The 21660-nt window shown below is 46.4% G+C and overlaps 1 protein-coding gene across 2 annotated transcripts in view; it reads left to right on the forward strand.

The window, feature by feature from the left end:
• Positions 1-14195: 14195 nt before the first annotated feature.
• The window catches only part of CDC25B (cell division cycle 25B), a 29080-nt gene continuing 21615 nt past the window's right edge, over positions 14196-21660 (forward strand). Inside the window, exons 1-2 of one of the 2 annotated variants that reach the window (XM_083398458.1) lie at positions 14196-14894; positions 20394-20503. In XM_083398458.1, coding sequence (XP_083254584.1) covers positions 14710-14894; positions 20394-20503 — 295 coding nt within the window. In that variant the 5' untranslated portion in view covers positions 14196-14709. The remainder of the gene's footprint in view (positions 14895-20393; positions 20504-21660) is intronic. The other variant, XM_083398457.1, reaches the window with a different exon arrangement.

The following is a 21660-nucleotide window of genomic DNA, read 5'->3' on the forward strand; positions in this document are numbered from 1 at the left end:
ACAAAGCATCGACCTCCCTCCCTCCCTCTTTCTGACTTCCAGACATCTTTTACAAATTCTTCGCATTTGAAATTAAATCTCTCTCGGCCCTTTTCGCTTTGAAACTAGCTAGGATATCACATCAGGCTTTTGAGCATTTGAAGGAATGTCTCTTTATCTCCTTCCTACATTTGAAGGAATGTCTGTTTATTTGTTTCCTAAAATTTACTTCTGAAAAGTTAAAATAGCAGCAGGCTATAAGCAGATTAAAACTCGGGTCTACCTTCACAGCACCTGGGCGGGCTTGTCTAAACAAGACTGTTTTCAGCAGACCCCGAAAAGAGCACAGCGAAGGCCTGGTGTCAAGAGGCAGGGAGTTCCAAAGTCCACTAAAAAGAGCAATTTATGCCTTGCTCCCAGTGTTGCTAAAGTGGATCGCTCATGGATCTTCCATGTCCTGGAGCAGTATATCTCTGAATATTGGATGCTGGAAATAAACAGTGGAGGGGTGTTATAACTTCTGTGTCCTGCTGGAAGTGAGCTGCTGGAAGGAGCAGAGCTGTGCATTTCTCCTGTTCTTCCAGGACTGCTGGGTTTATTGCCTGCAAAAATCAAGGCGTATGGGGAATAAATACCAAGAGGGAGAATGCAAGTCATTTAATCCCTCCCAATGACAGTCAAATACAATAACTCGCATTTCCCCAGGAGCTTTTTAAAGGATTATAGAATGCAACACACACACACACGTATTTTGACTCCATTGCCTAATATGGCTGGTTCTCTGTGCCTGCTTCGCTTGGGTCCTGGTTCTCCGGCAAATTCTCCCAGATTCCTGTTCCTGCCAGATCTGCCCTTTTCAGTTTGGCTGGGAGGCCCAGTTCCTTTTCATCAACAGGCTGGGAGGAGTGGGAAGAAGAGAAGAGATTCGTGGTTGTTCATGGACTTCGTTTTCAAAGGTATTCAAGGCAGCTGCACAACAAGCAGACAAAATCCCCAGAGAGCGCTTTGATGCCTCCAAGCTGGGGGGTGGGTGGGTGGGTGGACATCTGCAAAGTGGCTTTCTCCCCTCGGCTACCACTGTCTATGGCAAGAAATATTAGGATTATCCATCAATAATAAACAATGACAGGAATTCTTCTTCTTCTTCTTTAATATACCGTATTTTTCACTCTATAAGACGCACCAGATCACAAGACGCACCTAGTTTTTGGAGGAGGAAACAAGAAAAAAAATATTCTGAATCTCAGAAGCCAGAACAGCAAGACGGATCCCTGAGCAGTGAAAGCAGCGTGAAAGCCTCTTGCTGTTCTGGCTTCTGGGATAGCTGCGCAGCCTGCATTCGCTCCATAAGACGCACACACATTTCCCCTTACTTTTTAGGAGGGAAAAAGTGAGTCTTATAGAGCAAAAAATACGGTAAATTTTTATTAGGTTTTTTAACATACCGCTTTCAACAATAATTAAACATATGTACTTTTGCATCTTATTCAATTTTTTGACTTCCATCAGTCCTGTCTGAAAATTTTTCCAGTCTAATCTCTTAGTATGCATTTCTTACTTTCCCTATTACATTTAAAACTCATAACCAATATCTCTATCTTTTCCTACTTTGTAACACTTTGTATATTTCTCCTTGCAAAACTTCTTGTAGTCCTATTAGCGTAATTTGTTGGTTACAATTGCTCTTCAAATAGTTCATATACTTCTTCCAATCCTCTGGTCCCGCAGGTTTTGAATCCTTCCTGCCATTTTGTCCAATTCTGCGTAATCCATTAATTTCGTCTGCCATTCTCCTTTTGAGGAATTCTTCTTCTTCTTCTTCTTCTTCTTCTTCTTCTTCTTCTTCTTCTTCTTCTTCTTCTTCCCTGCCCATCTGACTGGGTTCCCAAGGGACATCTAGTCCAACCCCCTGCAATACAGGAATCACAGCTGATGTGAACATGGGATTCACTGGTCGTAGTTGAACACTCTAACCACTATACCAGTGCTGCCCTTCCTATTACCCCCCTCCCCACTTCCTTGTCTGGTGCTCTTGCCATTTGTATCCCCTCCCCTCCTTTCTGAGACCCAAGTGCATTGTAAGATCCTTGCATCTGAGACCTGTCTTAAAAAAACAAAAACAAAACACTGTGCATCCCCCCCCCCCTTGAGGTCTGGCTGGCTTTTGAGAGATTATATGCTTCCTTTCAGAAAAGCAATGACAAACCTTGACAGCATCTTAAAAAGCAGAGACATCACCTTGCCAACAAAGGTCCGTATAGTTAAAGCTATGGTTTTCCCAGTAGTGATGTATGGAAGTGAAAGCTGGACCGTAAAGAAGGCTGATCGCCAAAGAATGGATGCTTTTGAATTATGTGTGCTGGAGGAGACTCTTGAGAGTCCCATGGACTGCAAGAAGATCCAACCTCTCCATTCTGAAGGAAATCAGCCCTGAGTGCTCACTGGGAGGACAGATCCTGAAGCTGAGGCTCCAAGACTTTGGCCACCTCATGAGAAGAGAAGACTCCCTGGAAAAGACCCTGATGTTGGGAAAGATGGAGGGCACAAGGAGAAGGGGACGACAGAGGACGAGATGGTTAGACAGTGTTCTCGAAGCTACCAGCATGAGTTTGACCAAACTGAGGGAGGCAGTGGAAGACAGGAGTGCCTGGCGTGCTCTGGTCCAGGGGGTCACCAAGAGGTCCAGGGGGTCACACAACTAAACGACTAAAACAACAACAAACAACATGCTTCCTTTCTTCCTTTCCAGGTGGAGGCACAAATGGTTCCTGAATCCTGCCCTTAAAGAAAAGCAACATTTTTTGAGCTTTTCTTCCAGCAGAGGAGAAAGCGCCGGTCACTTTCGTCCTGAACTCTTCTGCTGAATCCCACCTCCTTCTCCCCAGGAAAGAAGGGGCTCGGTGCCTCTCCAATGGCCTCGAGTCCCAGTCTGTTGCAAGCTGAAAGTTCTGTGGGGTCTGGCAAGAGTTTGGGGTTCCCTGAGAACTCAGAATCCAAGCGAGAGGAAGAGTTGTCTTGACGCACAAATCTCTCATCTAGCCCCTTTTAGGCAAGCGTGAAAGGTCAGTTCTTCATAAAACAGGTATTCAGAGGATCATAGAATGGTTGAGTAGGAAGGGACCCTAAGGGGTCATCTAGGCCAACCCCCTGCTGTGCAGGAGTCGCTTTTCCTTACAATCCTTTGGAGACGATTTGCCTCTGCCCCTCCCTTGCCAATCATTTCCCTTGCTTGCTCAAATGCAGCTACTTTGCAGCGCCCTCCAAGATTCTCTTCTCCACGCCTCACTGTCCTGGCTCCTCAAGCCTCAACCCACCCCTTGGGTTCTCTTTATCAGTCCATTCCCGGTTCCAAGTGCTATCTTCAGTCTCCTTTTGTCTGGCCTCCTTATCCTTCACATTCCCCAAACCCTATTCTCATTCTTTGCTCCTCAGCCTTCTCCGTGTCCATTTTTAACCCCAGCCAGACTGACAACTTTCCCTTCAGTCTCAGAAACTGGACTGCAGGTTTCTACTATTTCCTGAGCAGCTGGGACATTCCATATATCACCACCAAGGCAGCTCAACCCCTTGGTGCCACAGGCAAAGATCCCACAGGAGCCATATGGCAGAGTGTGGTGTGTGAAATGTAGCGCAGGAGCAAGGAGACCTGGGATCACATCCCTGCTCAGCCATAAAGCTCCCTGGTGATGCGCAGCCAGCAATCTTTTGCCATTACATGGCACTCTTATAGATGTCACGTAATACCTGTTCCTCATTTTAGCAAAGGAATCCCTTTAGTGTGGCAGCACCTAAAACTTAGGAACTCCCTGCCTATTGACATCTTTTACAGGGCCATTTCTGCAGATCAAAGCAGTTGAATGGGCATATATGGGCAATAATGATAATAATATAATAAAAATAACATTATATTCTTTTCAAGAGCACCAAATCCAGAATGTAAAATGCTTGAATGCAGAAGCATTGTGATACCTCTGTCCTGGGGCAAAAATATTCTTGGCATTCCTTTTTTAAAAATATATCTTTATTAATTTAAAATAAATACAGTACATTTATGGGAAAACAGACTACGTACAAGTAAACAAACATACAATAAAACATACAAATAACAGAAAAATCAAACAAACCACCACACTATAAGATACAAGAAGATTAATATAATTATTATCATATATACTCCTGATACTGAACACAATTATAAAACTTATAGAGAAGAAATTTAAAATTGATTTCCAGTTAATCTCACTGTACTTTATCTATCCATTACTCTATACCACACAGTTACATATTTCTGACATAATTTCTTTTTACCTCCCTACGAACTTATATTTATACAATACAGGGATCAGTCTAATTCTGCCAAGATGTTTCCTTTTATTCCATAGTTTTCTAAATATTCTTTAAAGATTCCTTATAGACTTTTTGTTTTGGTTGGCCTCTTAACTGGCCTGTCGCTTAATCTAGCTGCAGATATTCTTGGCATTCCTTTTCCTGGCTCCTTCAGCCTCAGCTTAGCCTTTGGTAGAGCAAAGGCCCTTCTGTGAATGTGGCTTCTGCAATCTGGCAAGGAGGAGCAGATCAAGGAATCTAGCTGCCATTTTCCATTTACATGCTGATTTATCAGAGCTCTGACGCATCCCCAGAGCTGTATCTGCATAACAAAACCCATGATTGGATCACTTGCTGGTTGCTAGCTCCAGCTGCCCACTGATCCCACTGGAGCCATTATTTTAGGATATCTGGTGATAATGGGGTTTTAGAAGCCTCTCCCCACCCATTGGGGAGGGTGGTTTCTCATACTTCCCCTTACACAGCTATTTTTAAAAGAGAGAGAGCAAGTGACCTTGAGACCTAGTGACCAACAGATAATTCAATCTCCGAATTCAAGTTGGAGGCAGGTACCCGTTTGTCACCTGGTTCCCCCCAAGGTCAACACACTGGAAAGATGGAGTCACTCGCCAGGAACTTTCAAACATCTGACCTTTTAGCATCACTGGCCTGACTCTTGTGGTCACAGCTGGTTTCAAAATAGCAGCAGTCACAAGACTTTCAGCCATTAAAGACGGGTTGCCAATATTAGGCATACTCCATTGATATCAAGAGGCCTACTCAGGAAGTATGACTTCGTTGGATGTCACCCAATGGTTTTTTACATGGTGAATTAAAGAATTTCCATTTTATTTGCTGGTTTATTGAATCTAGGTAAAGGGACCCCAGACTGTTTGGTCCAGTCATGGCCGACTCTGGGATTGTGGCGCTCATCTCGCTTTACTGGCCAAGGGAGCCGGCGTGCAGCTTCCGAGCCATGTGGCCAGCAGGACTAAGCCGCTTCTGGCAAACCAGAGCAGCGCATGGAAACGCCGTTTACGTTCCCACCGGAGTGGTACCTATTTATCTACTTGCACTTTGACGTGCTTTCGAACTGCTAGGTTGGCAGGAGCAGGGACCGAGCAATGGGAGGTCACCCAGTGGCGGCCTCTCCTTCCTTGGAGGTTTTTAAGCAGAGGTTGGATGGCCATCTGCAAGGAATTCTTTAGCCGAGATCCCTCCATCGGAGGGGGTTGGACTAGATGACCCTCGGGGTCCCTTCCGACTTTACAATTCTGTGATTCTATAGAGTAAGGAAGCAGAAAGGTGAAGTACATGTAGATGCAAACACACACACACACCCCTTTTCTGAGTTTTTGGGAGTACAATTGAAAAGACACCTTTGTCCTACACAGTCATACCTCGGGTTACAGACACTTCAGTTGCGTTTTTTGTGTTGTGGACCGCCGAAACCCAGAAGTACCAGAATGGGTTTCTTCCGGGTTTCAGCGGTTGCGCATGCACAGAAGTGCCGAGTTGCAACCTGCACATGCGCGGACACGCCGCTGCGGGTTGCGGATGCTGCGGGTTGCGAAGTTGCATCCCGCACAGATCAAGTTCGCAACCCAGGCATCCGTTGTACAACAAACATTCCAGCGACTGAACAGAGCCCAACCTTTTCATCAGTGTTTGATCAGAGGAAAACTCGGTTCGCACCACAAACAAAGGCTGCCCTATGCCGTGGGCAGAGACACTTGCCCTCCGATGCAAGCAAGATTTTGCCACCTATTTCCATGAAATCTAGGATTTCACAAAGGCCTGGTTAACTCTTCTGAGCCACAGGGAATTCAGGAACTAACAATATTGCCGTCTTTCGTTTGTCTAGTTCTTAGGCAGAATCCATAGCTCAGTCGCTTGTTTGCTTAAAGCTAAAATGGTGTGTGCTTTTCGATCTGGCAGTTCAGTAGCTATTCAGTATGCAGTTCCCCTGTGAGTCAAAGTAGATTAAAATTTCAACCTGTGAGAACGGGATGCGGGACTATGATGGGCCTGATCCAGGGCGGTTCTTCCTATGTTCACAATGCCGTATTCCTTCCACCGCAACCACCCCATATCAGTTCAATTCTCTGTATTGCTGGAAGCATTTAAACAGCAACAATCCATAGAGTGGCTAGGAAAACCCAGCCAGATGGGCAGGGAAGAATAATAATAATAATAATAATAATAATGGGAACTGTATTCCATTAAAACTCATTTTTCAAATATTACATCAGGGGTCAGCAAACATTTTCAGCAGGGGGCCAGTCCACTGTCCCTCAGACCTTGTGGGGGGGCCGGACTATATTTTGAAGGAAAAAAATGAACAAATTCCTATGCTCCACAAATAACCCAGAGATGCATTTTAAATAAAAGGACACATTCTACTCATGTAAAAACACGCTGATTCCCGGACCATCTGTGGGCTGGATTGAGAAGGTGATTGGGCCGGATCCGGCCCCTGGGCCTTAGTTTGCCTACCCATCTATTACATGCTTATAGTAAGAGTCCCAGTACTTGGAAGCCGGAGTCCACTTACTCCCTAAAGTCACTGAAAAAGTATTTCCTTTTGGTGAACTCCCTCTTTCCAGAGGCAAAATGTGGGGAGGCCGGGCGGGCAGTGGCCCCAGGTGCACATTTTTGAGGGGACGGGATCAGGCACCCCCAAGAAAGGCCTAGAGCCCTAGCAGCTGAGGTTTGGCAGAGGATCGATTGGTCCAATGGGGAGGTGGATGGTCCAGTGGGCGAGGAGCCTATCGGAGGCAGGATCCATTCACCCTCCATGTAGGCTCCGTGCCCCCATTGGTGTGTGCCCCCACCCCAGCTGCCCAGTCCACCAAGGAGGTGCAACGCTTGCTCTGCCCCGGGCACCAGCAAACCACCCTATGCCTCTCTCCCCCTCTCTCTCTGAGCTGTATCTGTCAGTTTATCCATTTCAGCAATTAATCACTTGATAATTAGTGGGACACGGGTGGCGCTGTGGTCTAAACCACAGAGCCTAGGACTTGCCGATGAGCTCCCATTGCTCGGTCCCTGCTCCTGCCCACCTAGCAGTTCGAAAGCACGTCAAAGTGCAAGTAGATCAATAGGTATACTCTATAGAATCTACTCTATACAATACTCTATAGAATCACAGAATTGTAAAGTCGGAAGGGACCCCGAGGGTCATCTAGTCCAACCCCCTCCGATGGAGGGATCTCGGCTAAAGAATTCCTTGCAGATGTCCATCCAACCTCTGCTTAAAAACCTCCAAGGAAGGAGAGGCCGCCACTGGGTGAGCTTCCATTGCTCGGTCCCTGCTCCTGCCAACTTAGCAGTTCAAAAGCACGTCAAAGTGCAAGTAGATAAATAGGTACCGCTCCGGCGGGAAGGTAAACAGCGTTTCCGTGCGCTGCTCTGGTTCGCCAAAAGCGGCTTAGTCATGCTGGCCACATGACCCGGAAACTGTACGCCGGCTCCCTCGGCCAATAAAGCGAGATGAGCGCCGCAACCCCAGAGTCGTCCACCACTGGACCTAATGGTCAGGGTTCCCTTTATCTTTACCTTTAAGCTCCTTTAAATACTGTGGCGCTTGCTTCTGAGTAGACAGTGTAAGGCTGCATTTACAATGAAGGAATAAAAACCCCACGTGTTTCCTAAGAAATGGCTGGCTGCGGAAGCATTGCAATTAGAGAAATTAAAGTGGATTGGTGATGTTTTCCTTCAAAATTATAGGAAGGGCTGGCATATGAAATTGGGGGGGGGGATCCACATTTTTCACATCACTATCGCTGACCATTGCCTTGGCTGGCCAGAGTGTCCAGAGCTTTAGTCCAAAACATCTGAAGGGTAGGCACTAGCTTAAAATCATAAAATTGTAGAGTTAGAAGGATTCTGCAATACAGGAATCTCAGCTCCCGCATCCCTGGTGACCTTGTGGCAAGGTGCTTCTTTGCCTTGAATAAAAGTGCTTTGAAATTCAAAACTGCATCCCCAAGCAAACCCACAACCCATTACAATGCACCCTGGCATTCTTCAGAAAGAAGGGGCGGCAGCTGGAGAATGAAATCCAATCAATAAAATCCAATCAACATCACAGACCAAAGGAGCTATGTGCAGTTTAGCCACAAACACCTAGATAAAATTTAAATGAGTGCATAAATAAAATTCAAAGTAGTTTCCTTTGTGTTTCAAAGTGAGCATTCTGGAGCTAAAGGGGTGAAAATTGTTTTCACCTTTACCCTATGTACACCATTGTAAGAGGAGTGCAAGGGATACAAAAATAAGGTGATTTTAAAAGGGCGGTGCAGTAATTTCTATCAGAATTGCTGCATTCCTTTTCTTCAGAAATCTGCCTTCGCTTTTCCAAACTGGTGTTCATAGCCAATGCAGGCTGAATTTTCCACAAACACAACCAGGCTCACAACAAATATTTCAAAATACAGTAGTGCAATAACAATACATAATAAATAGCACTACAGCATTAACACTTTATTTATTTCTTGGTAAATTTTATTGGAAATTTTATTTACAACATAACATAAACCCCCCCACCCCCCAATACAGAAATACAATAAGCATAACATACAACAATACAAACACCCAAATAAAAGACTTCCTTTATCCTGTATCTGGCCTCCTTATTTACTTCTTATAAACTGTTTCCTTTATGAATAATTATTAAGATTTTTCTAATTATAACTTAAATATCCACAAAGTCTCCTGCAGACATTAATCGAGACAAGTCCAGGTATGTATTTTACGGCACTGTTTTGTGAAGTATTCTCTGCATTTTCCCCATGCTTTTTGAAACTCTTGTCTAGTGTGATCTCTAATTGCCTCTGTTAATCTAGCCAGTTCAATATACTCTATCAGTTAGTCTTGCCATTCCCTTTTTGTTGGCACAGTATCTTTTTTCCAGTTTTTAGCAATTAGGATCCTTGCCACTCCTGTGGCATAGAGGAATGTTTTCTGATCTCCTCTTGCTATACCTGTGTCCGTTATCCCTCGTAGAAAAGCTCATGTATTTTTCATAAGTTATGAAGTTAAGTTATACTTAAACATTTTTTTAAGCTCATCATACACTGTGTTCCAGAAGCTTTTGATTTTTTCACAGGTCCACCAAATATGTATAAGTGAGAAGGGAGGTCTGGGGAGGTCGGAGAAACAAGTTAATGCAAAGAATACAAGGAGACAAAAATTGTTTTTAATATTTTTATTTTTTACATTTTTTGCTGTTATGTCGCTGTGTTTTTCTTTTCTATTTTTTCTTCTTTTGTTGTGTTGTCTTTTATCTTTTGTTGTTTTGTATTTATTGTAAAATCCAATAATTAAAAAAAAAAAAAAAACAAATATGTATAAGTGTCCTCCCCTCTGTTTCACCACACCTCCAGCACAGATTTGTTTTTGTCTTATACCTTTTAGCTATTCTGGTAGGTGTTAAGTACCATCTATAAAAAATCTTGATTAGATTTTCCCTCAATACTTCACAGGCTGTAAATTTCCAGTTCTTTCTCCATTGCTCTTCCCATGCTGCTAATGACAGCATTAACACTTTAAAACAATAGCAGCAACCCCACCCATTCATTTTATCTTACAGTACCTAAAAGTTTAAATGGGGAAACAGGTCAGGTAAAAATATTCAACTCCAAAAATATCCTCAAAGCTGATGGCGTTGGATAGTGCCTTGTTTTTGGTTTGCAAGCATCCCCATCGAAATAAAGGAGCAGTTTCCTTATTTATTTATTTATGTATTAAGAATATTTCCGTACCACTCGTCCTTAAAACTCCTAAAGACGCTGTGAGATTAGTGTTTCCTTTTTCCTGTAGTTTGTTTTAGCTGTTTTTTACAGATACTGGATTTTAAATTGTTGCAAGCTGCCCTGGGACCTGCTGGTGGAGGGGAGGCAAATAAGTTTAATAATGATGATAGTAATAATTACCATGCCATTTGCCATTTGCAGCATAGCCAGATCATCCATCAGAGCTTTTAGCGCCTAAGGAAACGGGATCGCCAACTTTTTGGGGGAAAGCAGAGAGTTTCTCTGAGCCCGGCTTCGGCTGGGGAGGTTGGTATATAAATTTATTATTATTATTATTATTATTATTATTATTATTATTATTAGCCACGGGCACCCCCTCGCAAGTTGCTCCCCTTGCCCTCCCCTCAAAATAAGGTTCATTGGCAACGTGTGAGATCACAGAGCACACACAGAATTAAGAATCCTTTCCTATGGTTTTGTGGGGAAGGTTTGATCCAGTGGAATTAAAAGGGATCCCCTTGCAAATGATCATCGGGCAGCTAAGTCGCTTAGAGCAGGCACCCCCAAACTCGGCCCTCCAGCTGTTTTGGGACTACAATTCCCATCATCCCTGACCACTGGTCCTGTTAGCCAGAGATGATGGGAGTTGTAGTCCCAAAACAGCTGGAGGGCCGAGTTTGGGGGTGCCTGGCTTAGACTGAGGTGTAGATAACACCAAGGTTGCAGGATCAATCCCTGTATGGGGTAGAGGCAGAGGCCTGCAGGCTGGACTAGATGATCCTCAGGGTCTCTTCCAAAGTCACAATTATATAATTTCCATGATCCTTCTTCTCCACCTCCATCACATCAGACGTGGAGACGTTTTTCTTTCAACAGACTTGTACAGTGGGTTGAAAAGCTCTCTGTCTTAGGTCCTTATTCTATATAGTTTATACACCTTGCCTTCTCGGCTGGCTTTGAAACCCCCCCCCCCCCCATTGTTTGGGCAGTTGGAGGATGGATGGCGGCTAACAGATTGAGGTTGAATCCTGACAAGACAGAAGTACTGTTTCTGGGGGACAGGAGGCGGACAGGTGTAGAGGAATCCCTGGTCCTGAATGGGGTAACTGTGCCCCTGGAGGACCAGGTGCGCAGCCTGGGAGTCATTCTGGACTCACAGCTGTCCATGGAGGCACAAGTCGATTCTGTGTCCAGGGCAGCTGTCTCCCAGCTCCATCTGGGACACAGGATGAGACCCTACCTGCCCGCAGACTGTCTCACCAGAGTGGGGCATGCTCTGGTTATCTCTCACTTGGACTACTGCAATGCACTCTATGTGGGGCTACCTTTGAAGGTGACCTGGAAACTACAACTAAACCAGAATGCAGCAGCTAGACTGGTGACTGGGAGCGGCCACTGAGCCCACATAACACCGGTCCTGAAAGACCTACACTGGCTCCCAGTACGTTTCTGAGCACAATTCAAAGTGTTGGTGCTCACCTTTAAAGTCCTAAACGGCCTTGGTCCAGTATACCTGAAAGAGCGTCTCCACCCCCATCGTTCTGCCCAGACACTGAGGTCCAGCGCCGAGGGCCTTCTGGCGGTTCCCTCACTGCGAGAAGCCAAGTTACAAGGAACCAGGCAGAGGGCCTTCTCGGTAGTGGCGCCCACCCTGTGGAACGCCCTCCCACCAGATGTCAAAGAGAAGAACAACTACCTAACATTTAGAAGACATCTGAAGGCAGCCCTTTTTAGGGAAACTTTTAATGTTTTACAGACTCCTGTATTTTAATACTTTGTTGGAAGCTGCCCAGAGTGGCTGGGGAAACCCAGCCAGATGGACGGGGTATGTATAAATTATTATTATTACAGTGGTACCTCGGGTTACATACACTTCAGGTTACATATGCTTCAGGTTACACACTCCGTTAACCCAGAAATAGTGCTTCAAGTTAAGAACTTTGCTTTAGGATAAGAACAGAAATTGTGCTCCGGCGGCATGGCAGCAGCGGGAGGCCCCATCAGCTAAAGTGGTGCTTCAGGTTAAGAACAGTTGTTTCATGTTAAGAACAGACCACCAGAACGAATTAAGTACTTAACCTGAGGTACCACTGTATTATTAGAAGAAGAAGAAGAAGAGTTTGGATTTGATATCCCGCCTTTCACTCCCCTTCAGGAGTCTCCAAGTGGCTAACATTCTCCTTTCCCTTCCTCCCCCACAACAAACACTCTGTGAGGTGAGTGGGGCTGAGAGACTGTGACTGGCCCAAGGTCACCCAGCAGCTGCATGTGGAGGAGCGGAGACGCGAACCCGGTTACCCAGATTATGTGACTACCGCTCTTAACCACTACACCACACTCTGCCAATTATTATTATTATTATTATCATTATCATGTAAATCACCTTGAAACCTATAGTAGCAGCTTAGACGGCGGAACTCCCTGCCACAAGAGGCAGGGATGGCCTACAACCTGAAAGGCTTTCGAAGAGATTAGGCCTGGGAAAGGATGCTGGGCCACATGGGACATTTCCTTGGACCTAGCCACTCTCTCTTAGCTTAACCCACCTCACAGGGTTGTAAACAAACAAACAAACAAATTTGCATATATAAGAATGTGAGAAGAGCCCGCTGGATTAGGGCCAGGGGACCCTCAGTCCTGCTTCCTGTTCTCAAAGTGGCCAAATATTCTGGGGAAACCCACAAGTGGGATCTGAGCCGTGGGTAGACAAACTAAGGCCCGGGGGCCGGATCCGGCCCAATCGCCTTCTAAATACGGTCTGGGAATCAGCGTGTTTTTACATGAGTAGAATGGGTGTCCTTTTATTTCAAATGCACCTCTGGGTTATTTGTGGAGCATAGGAATTTGTTCATTCCCCCCCCCCCCAAATATAGTCCGCCCCCGCCATGGTCTGAGGGACGGTGGACCGGCCCCCTGCTGAAAATGTTTGCTGACCCCTGATTAATTCTGAGCCCAAGAGCAACTCTCCCCTCCTGTGGCTTGCAGGAACTGGGATTCAAAATCGTTGCACCCTGTGGCAGGCAGTTCCGCAGATTAACTACACCCTGAGTGAAGGAGAGCTTTCTTTTCCCTGCCCCGAACCTTGTACCGTTCAGTTCTAGTCTTAGGACAGTGGCAGAGACCCTCCGAGTGTCCCTGTTTTCCAGGGACGTTCCTGATTTAGAGAAGCCGTCTCGGTTTCTGATTCGAAAACAGAATGTCCTGCTTTTCATTAGGACGTCCCTATTTTAATCGGAGAAATGTTGGAGGGTGTGGAGTTATGTGACCACCCCAAGCCACGGAAATAAGTAACTATACAAGGCATCTCAAGGCAGCCCTGTATAGGGAAGTTTCTTTTCAACGATTAATGCTTTATTATGTTTTTATATCTGTTGGAAGCCTCCCAGAGTGGCCGGGGCAACCCAATCAGACAGGCGGGTATAAATAATAACATTATTATTGTTATCCGACCCGCAAGCCATCTGAAGGCCATGCTGTTGTTTGTTTAATGTTTTATTAGGTTTTTATATAGATTGGAAGCTGCCCAGAGTGGCTGGGGGAACCCAGTCAGCTGGGTGGGATATAAACAGTAAAATTATCATTATGGAAGGGGTCGTTCCTGTTTCCAGGGCTGGATTTAGGTTTGATGAGGCCCTAAACTACTGAAGGTAATGGGGCCCTTTATATGTCCAGCTGTCCTTTGTCAACAACAAATTGTCGCCGTTTTTTGTGTTGAATATATGCTATATGGTCATTTATGGACCTCATAGGTATCCAAAGCAATATGTATTTTATCAAAGTAACTTGTTTTTTATCTTATATTTTGGAAATGCACATCCAGGTTTAATTTTTTGTGTTGAATAGTATCTAAAGCCATTTGCACATAACAAAAATATACATTTTATCAAAGTAATTTTCTTTTTTTTTATCTTATATTTTGGAAATGTACATCCAGGTTCCCCCCCTTTAATTTTTTTTGGGGGGCCCCCAAGAGAGCGGGGCCCTGAGCTGCAGCTTGTTTAGTTTATGCGTAAATCCGGCGCTGTTGGAGGGCGTGCAATCCTGCCCCCCCCCTCGCTCGCCCTTTTTCCGGGCTCCCACGTGCACGTGCATCGTGCACTTTTCTCGCGGTGCCCCCCCCCCCCACCTTGCAAATTCCTCCTCCTTTCTTCCCGCGCCGCTGCCATTGGCTGCCCAACATTCTCCTCTTGGCTCTGTTATTTTTCGAATATGCAAGCGGCGCGGCGAGGGATGCGGGCGGAGCATCCGCGGAGGCAGCCGCGTCGCCGGGCGGAGCTTCCTCGCCTGCATCCTGCCTATAAAAACCCCCCTCGGGGCGCCGCGCATCCCTGATCCTCTTGTGCAACGAGCATCTCTCTCTCCTTTCGCTCAGTCCTCGCAGCGCCAGCTTTGGAAAAGAAGCCTCCGGGATATCTATTTCTGCTTCTCTCCAAAGCACCATCTCTTTCGCCAGGGAGCACTTCGGCGCGGCAGCCTCTCGCCGAGCCTGGATGCATGCTCGTGGGAACGCGCCCCGACACGTGTCTTCGCAGCCGAAGCGGGCAGCCATCATTCCCTCGGATCGGATTCCTCCTTTGATTTTCGCGGCGCTTCGAGAAAGAAACTCGGAGCCTCTCCAGCCTCTCGCCTTTACGCGCAGCAGCCTCAAATGGAGACCGCCCGGGTATCCGCGGGATCCCCCCCGGCCTGCCGCGAAGCCCGGAGATCCAAGAAGACCCTCGGCTTCCTCGCCGTCGGGCCCAAGACCCTTTTCCCGGACGGCGACGGAGCCGCCGCGATGTCCCCGGTCACCACCTTGGCGCTGAATATGGACAAGCTGACCGGCCTGGGCAGGTAAGACCACGAGGACTAGCGCCTTGGAGGAGGAAAATTGGGGATCTGGCATGTCCGCGGGGTGTGTGTGTTGTTGCAGGAATTTAGCTTTGCATGTCATTTTGTGCACGCAGGATTTGCCGGGGGAAATTAGACTGGGCCTAATAGGAAATCCATTATTTTTTTGGGGGGGGTGCGTGTCGCTTTTTGCAAGCGACCCACCAGTCCGATCCTCACGTGCAGCCTTTGCAGAGGCGCGCGTGGTTTTATTCCACGCGAAAAGGGGGAAGGGTACTTTGCGGGACGGGGCGGGGGGCCACGTGCGCGCCTTTGCAACATTGCAAGGTTTTTGTGTGTGTGCGTTTGGAAAAAAGCAAGAGTCTGTAACCCCCCCACCTCTTCCTGCCCCCCAACTTCTCTCCTGGGCGGAAAAAGCGAGCAGCTGTGTTCAGGGTTTGGAGGGGGGGGGGACGCCCGGGCCGCGTGGGAGCCGGACAAAGGGAGCCTTTAACGGGATCAGGAATGCCGGCGGAGGCCGGAGGTGGAGGGATGTCTGGGGGGTAGTGGGGAGGGGACACACACGTGTGGGGTCGAGGAGGAATCGGGGCCCTTGCGGAGCTGCAGGAGGCCCCCCCCCAAAGCTGGCTGGTTGGGAAAGAGGCCGGAGGCGCCTTTCCAGATGTTGCGTGACTCCCAGTTGCACGGTCTGGGATTGTGCTGGGGGAGGGAGCGATAGGCCAGCAACATCTGGAATGGAGAGCCCCCCCTCCATTTCTGCTTTACCCCAACCTTAGCACTGGTTAGTTCCCCTTTATTTCTCTATTTTTAAAAAATAAATTTGTATATTCATCCGCAGAGCTCCCGGCAGGGGCAGCAATATATATACAAGATAGAAACTCAAAATGCAGAATAAGGACAAAACAAACTGCCCCCCCTTGAGGTTGCCTAATAATAATAATAATAATAATAATAATAATAATTTTATTCATACCCCACCCTCCTCAGCCAAGACCGGGCTCAGGGCGGCTAACAACCAATAAGAAAAACAAGTTGATTGAAATACAATTTAAAAAACAAGATTAAAATGCAACATTAAAACAATATAGGATTGTCATATATATATATATATATGTGTATGTATATGTGGGTGTGTGTGTATATATGTGTGTATATATATATATGTATGTATGTGTGTATGTGTATATGTGTGTGTGTGTGTGTGTGTGTGTGTGTGTGTATATATATATATATATATATATGGGAGACATATAGGGTCTCCTAGAACAGCCCCACTGCCATGCAGGAAATGCAAAGAAACTAAATCTTTCCTTTCCTTTCATTCTCTCTCCCTCCACTCCCAATGTAAGAGTTTTGCAGCAGGATCAGGCCTGGGATTATTGGGGCGGGTTGGCGGGCGGCCTCTGGAACCTATCAACTTTTCGAAGGTGCCCTTGCCATACCCTAAACACTGATCAGTTTTCCTCTGGGTCGTCCTAGGATTGTAGAATTGCAAGGGGAATCCAGAGGTCCTCTAGCCCAGCCCCACTGCAATGCCCAGGGTCTTTCCTCTCCCCTACCTTCCTTTCATTCTCTCCCCCTCCCCAAATGTAAGAGTAACACAGCAGGATCCGGGCCAGAGGCCCATCTAAGCCCAGCATCCTGTTTTCCTGGAAGGCCGCAAGAAGCGCTTTGTGTGTGCGCAGACTTATACGCGCTCCTGTTTCCCAGTTCAGGGTTGGGCATCGTGCACCTGAGCGCACCTGATGCATTGAGCTGTGTGGTCCATGCGCTTGTTGAATTTAAGGGCGCTTTTATTCTGGAAGGAGCCTCAGCCCCTGCAACACAGTGCATGCTTTCTTGGAAGTAAGGCCTGCCGTTTTCAGTGCAAACAGGATATTAAAAAGGTCTAGAAACCCACATTCCTAACAGCTTCACTGCCGGGTACGCTTTGGACCTAGCGATCCCAAAAAGTTACAGAATCGTAGAGTTGGAAGGGGGAAACCCCAAAGCTCATCTATCCCAGCCCCCTTCAATGCAGGAACTTCCGCTAAGTCTTCGATTAATTACCCCACATGGGGGAATCTATATATTTTTCTCCCTGCACAGTGGGGCTCATTCCTTATTCTGCCCCTCCAAGACATTCTAAGCCTCTAAGAGTCAGCCTTTATGCCATAATCGAACTATATAATTGAAATATTAAGACAACTCTTAACATTTATTTTTGGTCAGATGTGAAACCAGCCATTCCAAACATGGTTGAATAGTGTAAAACTAAACTGATTTTTTCCTTTTTTAAAAGCAAGTGCTAATAATGTTTTCATGTAGGCAAATAAATAAACAGATGTGTAAAAAACCAACAACCCACAGTGGCCACAATCTAACCCCTTTGAGTGACATCTGCTAGACCAGGCATGGCCAAACTTGGCCCTCCAGCTGTTTTGGGACTACAATTCCCATCATCCGTGACCACTGGTCCTGTTAGCTAGGGCAGATGGGAGTTGTAGTCCCAAAACAGCTGGAGGGCCAAGTTTGGCCATGCCTGCTCTAAGCACTACGCCACACAGCCTTTAGGATCTGCATGCATGCGCCAGAAACGAGATCCATTGCTTTGTCCATTTGCCTCTTGTGGGATTTTTCTGTTGGCTAATGTGTGCTGCCCTGCTGAATAATGTGTGCAAGATGGGGGTCTGGGTAGGTGAGAGGAGTATTGTTGTGGGGGGAGGCTGTGGTTGGTCAGTGTCCCTGTCAATATACCATTTCCCCCCCCCCCCCTCCATGCAACCATCTTGCCTCCATGTTGGAGGAGAAAACTGGTTCCTCTGAGATTTGGGTGGGTGGGCTGCAAAAAGCAGCCCTGAGGCTTTCTTTTTCCTGTTTTGGAAAAAAAATGTCCATGAGGCTGTAATCCTAAGCATGCATATTTGGGAGGGGGGGGTAGGAATGGGTTGGAGCTGCGCACATGTGCTCAGCAGCGGGACAGGAAAATCAAATGGGGATTTATCAAAACCCGAGTTCAGTTTTTAAACCCAGGGCATAGGCTGAAGTCTATGTAAACCTGCTTTCTTAGGTTGCTTTTTAAATGCTCCCTTTTGTCCTCCTCCAGGGAGGACATTCTTTATTCTTCCCACCCTCTCCCCCCTTGTTCTAACCTCTTCCTCTTCCCTCCCCGCTTTGAAACACTCTTTCCTGCCTCTCAGGGCTGCCTTCTCTCTGCAGGACTGTTTGCCTGCACAATGTCACTTCTGTTCAAAAAGAAGAAATAATGTGTGTGTGTGTGTGTGTGTGTGTGTGTGTGTGTGGTTTCCTCTCCCTCCCCTGCCAGGGTGTACAGCAGAGCAAATAATGTTTGCATGCCTTTCATGTCCTGCGCACAGGACTTTTTTTATTTTGCTCTTGCCTGGTAGAAGCAAAAGGCTTTGCAGAAAAATTGGCTCTTGTGAAACTGCGACTGCATGACTGTTTTTATAATTATGGTGTCTGTAACCCTGTCTGAACCACAGGATTTGTGTGTGGGGGGGGGGCTTTTTGACAAGAGCTGCCTGCAGCCCGACTAGTAATATTGAGGCTGTAATCCTGAAGTCCTTTGCTCAGGAGGTACCATGGGGGGTTGGCAAGACCTATGTTTTTGGGTTTTTTTGGAGTAGAGGAAACTGCCTTAACTGTGAACCAGGCCTTTGGGGTCCATCTGTCTCGGTCTTCCCAACTGCTGTTGGACTACAAATCCCATCATCTCTTAGCTAGCAGTCGGGGAATGATGGGATTTGTAGTCCAACAAAAGCAGCAGCTTTGCAAGGTTAGGAGTATCTCCCAGGGAGGAGGGCTCTAGCAGAGTTCAGACTGGGGAGATAGCTCTGTTGGTAGAACATGAGACTTGTTAATCTCAGGGTCCTGAGTTCGAGTACTGCGTTTCCGGGGGTTGGACTAGATGACCCCTGTGGTCCCTTCCATTTCTACAAATCTGTTTTTCTACTCGGTGAATTGGGTGCTGGAAAGGCCCAGCTTGCAATATGAACACATGTGTGTGTGGGGTGGACCACCTCTCAGTGGGTAGTGAAGCCCCTAAGGTGTATGGGAGAAAAAACACCTAGATTAAGCAGAGAAGCCACTTGTTCTGCCTGCACAGAAATAAGACGCAGCACTGGACTTAAAGCACAAAGACAGGCTGGTGGGGTTTCAGGCAAGACCTTAGCCCAGCCCCTTCCCTTCTCCTGGGCTCTCTGTGTTTTCACCCACTCCCTCAGGGGTTTTGGCAAGAACATTTTTTTTGCAGCTGGGTGGAGGGAGAGGAAATGGGTGCGAGATATATTATTTTATCTATGGGCCTGCAGCTAACCTTGCCCAGGAGCCTCTCCCATCACTTTAGCCGACCTGCCCCGTAAGTTAATCATTGAGCAGCTGGCATCTCGCTGTGGCTTACGATAAGGTGACTGGCGCTCTGTACGTTGCCCAGAGGCCTGAAACTTGGTGTGCCCCCTCCCCAAGGTCAAGCGGAGCTGTGACAATCTGGAACCAGCAAACCTGTCCGTCTCTCCTTAGTTTTTAAACGGGAAGTTGCAAAGGAGTGAGCGAGCTTTCTATGTTTCACAAAACTCTTCCCCAGATCCTTTTTTTAAAAAAAGTAAAACAGGGAAGTTAGTTGAAAGGAGCGCGACTGCAGCACATTGTAGACTTAAGGCAGGAAGCTCTGGGTTCAAATCTACGCTTCGCTGGAAGGCTGATCTTGGGCTGAGATATGTGTACATATCATAATTTCTAACCATTGTTTTATCACACTTACTTTAACCATAAAAAACCTTCACATTTTATCACTTAATGCTATTTTAAAACACACTATCTTCTAACCCTACAGCCTAAAACCACTTCCAAAGCTTTTCTAAGATGTAAATATTAACATATTTTTTCAAATATTCCTTAAACGTCTTCCAATCTTCTTCCACCTTCTCTTCTCTCTGGTCTCTGAGTCTCCCGGTCAGTTCGGCAAGTTCCGTATAGTCCATCATCTTCATCTGCCATTTTTCGATAGTTGGTAAATCTTGTTTCTTCCAGTTCTTCGCTAGCAATATTTTCGCATCTGTTGTGGCATACAGGAAAAAAGTAACATCCTTTTTGGGGATTTCACCCCCCCCACTATACCAAGTAAAAAGGCTTCTGGTTTTTTAATAAATGTGTTTTTCAGCACTTTTTTCAGTCCATTATAAATCCTTTCCCAGAAGTCTTTTACCCTGGGGCACGTCCATCACATGTAGTAAAAGGTTCCTTCTTTTTCTTTACATTTCCATCATCTCGCTTTTGAGCTGAGGGAGCCGGAATTTGTCCACAGACGGCTTTCCGGGTCATGTGGCCAGCAGGGCCAACCTCACAGGGTGGTTGTGCAGATGAAATGATTCGATGTTTTATTAATATTTGATGTTTTATTATGTGGCTGGGGGGGTCCCAGTCAGATTGGTGGGGTGCCACTATTATCATCATTAATAATAATAATAATATTCCAAGGTTCTTAACCACTGGTCTTTTTTGCAGTGATTGTGACACCCCCAAGAGAAGGAAGCGGCTGGGCCTTGACTTCAAGAAAGAGTGGTCCTCGCAGGATTCCGTCTCTTCTGAGTCCTCGCAGGAATCTGGCGATTCAGGTCGGTGTTTGGAGGCAGCTGCCAACCGCCTTCCCCAAAGGGGGCTCCTGTGCTGCACTAAACTATGTCAAGGGGGTGTTAAGAAAAAGCTGCCTGCTCCCTGTGTGGGGAAGAGATGGGATTAGGAGAACAGCCCCTGTTGAATTGTCTTCCAACCCTGTAGTAGTAATAGTAATAGTAATAGTAATAATAATAATAATTAATAATAGAATCATAGAGTTGGAAGAGACCACAGGGGCCATCGAGTCCAACCCCCTGCCAAGCAGGAAACACCATCAGAGCACTCCTGACATATGGTTGTCAAGCCTCTGCTTAAAGACCTCCAAAGAAGGAGACTCCACCACATTTTATAATAATAATAATAATAATAATAATAATAATAATAATAATAATAATAATAGAAATTATTTATACCCTGCCCTTCCCGGTGCAAAAACCGGGCGCAGGGCAGCTAACAACAAATTTAAAACACTTTAATGGAACTTTAAAAACGGTACTGGGCAGAATAATAGAATCATAAAGTTGGAAGGGATCCCCTGCAAAGCGGGGGAGACTAGTGTGTCTCCTAAGGTAAAATAAAGGTACCCCTGCCCGTACGGGCCAGTCGTGTCCGACTCTAGGGTTGTGCGCCCATCTCACTTAATAGGCCGGGAGCCAGTGCTGTCCGGAGACACTTCCGGGTCACGTGGCCAGCGTGACAAGCTGCATCTGGCGAGCCAGCGCAGCACACGGAAACGCTGTTTACCTTCCCGCCAGTAAACGGTCCCTCTTTATCTACTAGCACCCGGGGGTGCTTTTGAACTGCTAGGTTGGCAGGCGCTGGGACCGAACAACGGGAGCGCACCCCGCCACGGGGATTCGAACCGTCGACCATGTGATCGGCAAGTCCTAGGCGCTGAGGTTTTACCCACAGCGCCACCCACGTTCCTAGTGTGTCTCCTACATTATGTTAAATAATAATAACTAATTTTGTATCTCATTTCATCCGATGATCACAAGGACGTTTGCAATATAAAAACATAAAATTGCATATTAGCAAACATAAAACAAACGACCCCAATTAAAGCAACTGTGAAAGGAGTGGCTCTTACTCTGAGCGGGGTCTTTTATGGGATGCTTGTCTCTTTTCTCTGATTAAACATGCCGATTTTGCCATC

This window comes from Podarcis tiliguerta (genome assembly GCF_965153285.1).
Source record: "Podarcis tiliguerta genome assembly, chromosome: 9".
Taxonomy (NCBI): domain Eukaryota; kingdom Metazoa; phylum Chordata; class Lepidosauria; order Squamata; family Lacertidae; genus Podarcis; species Podarcis tiliguerta.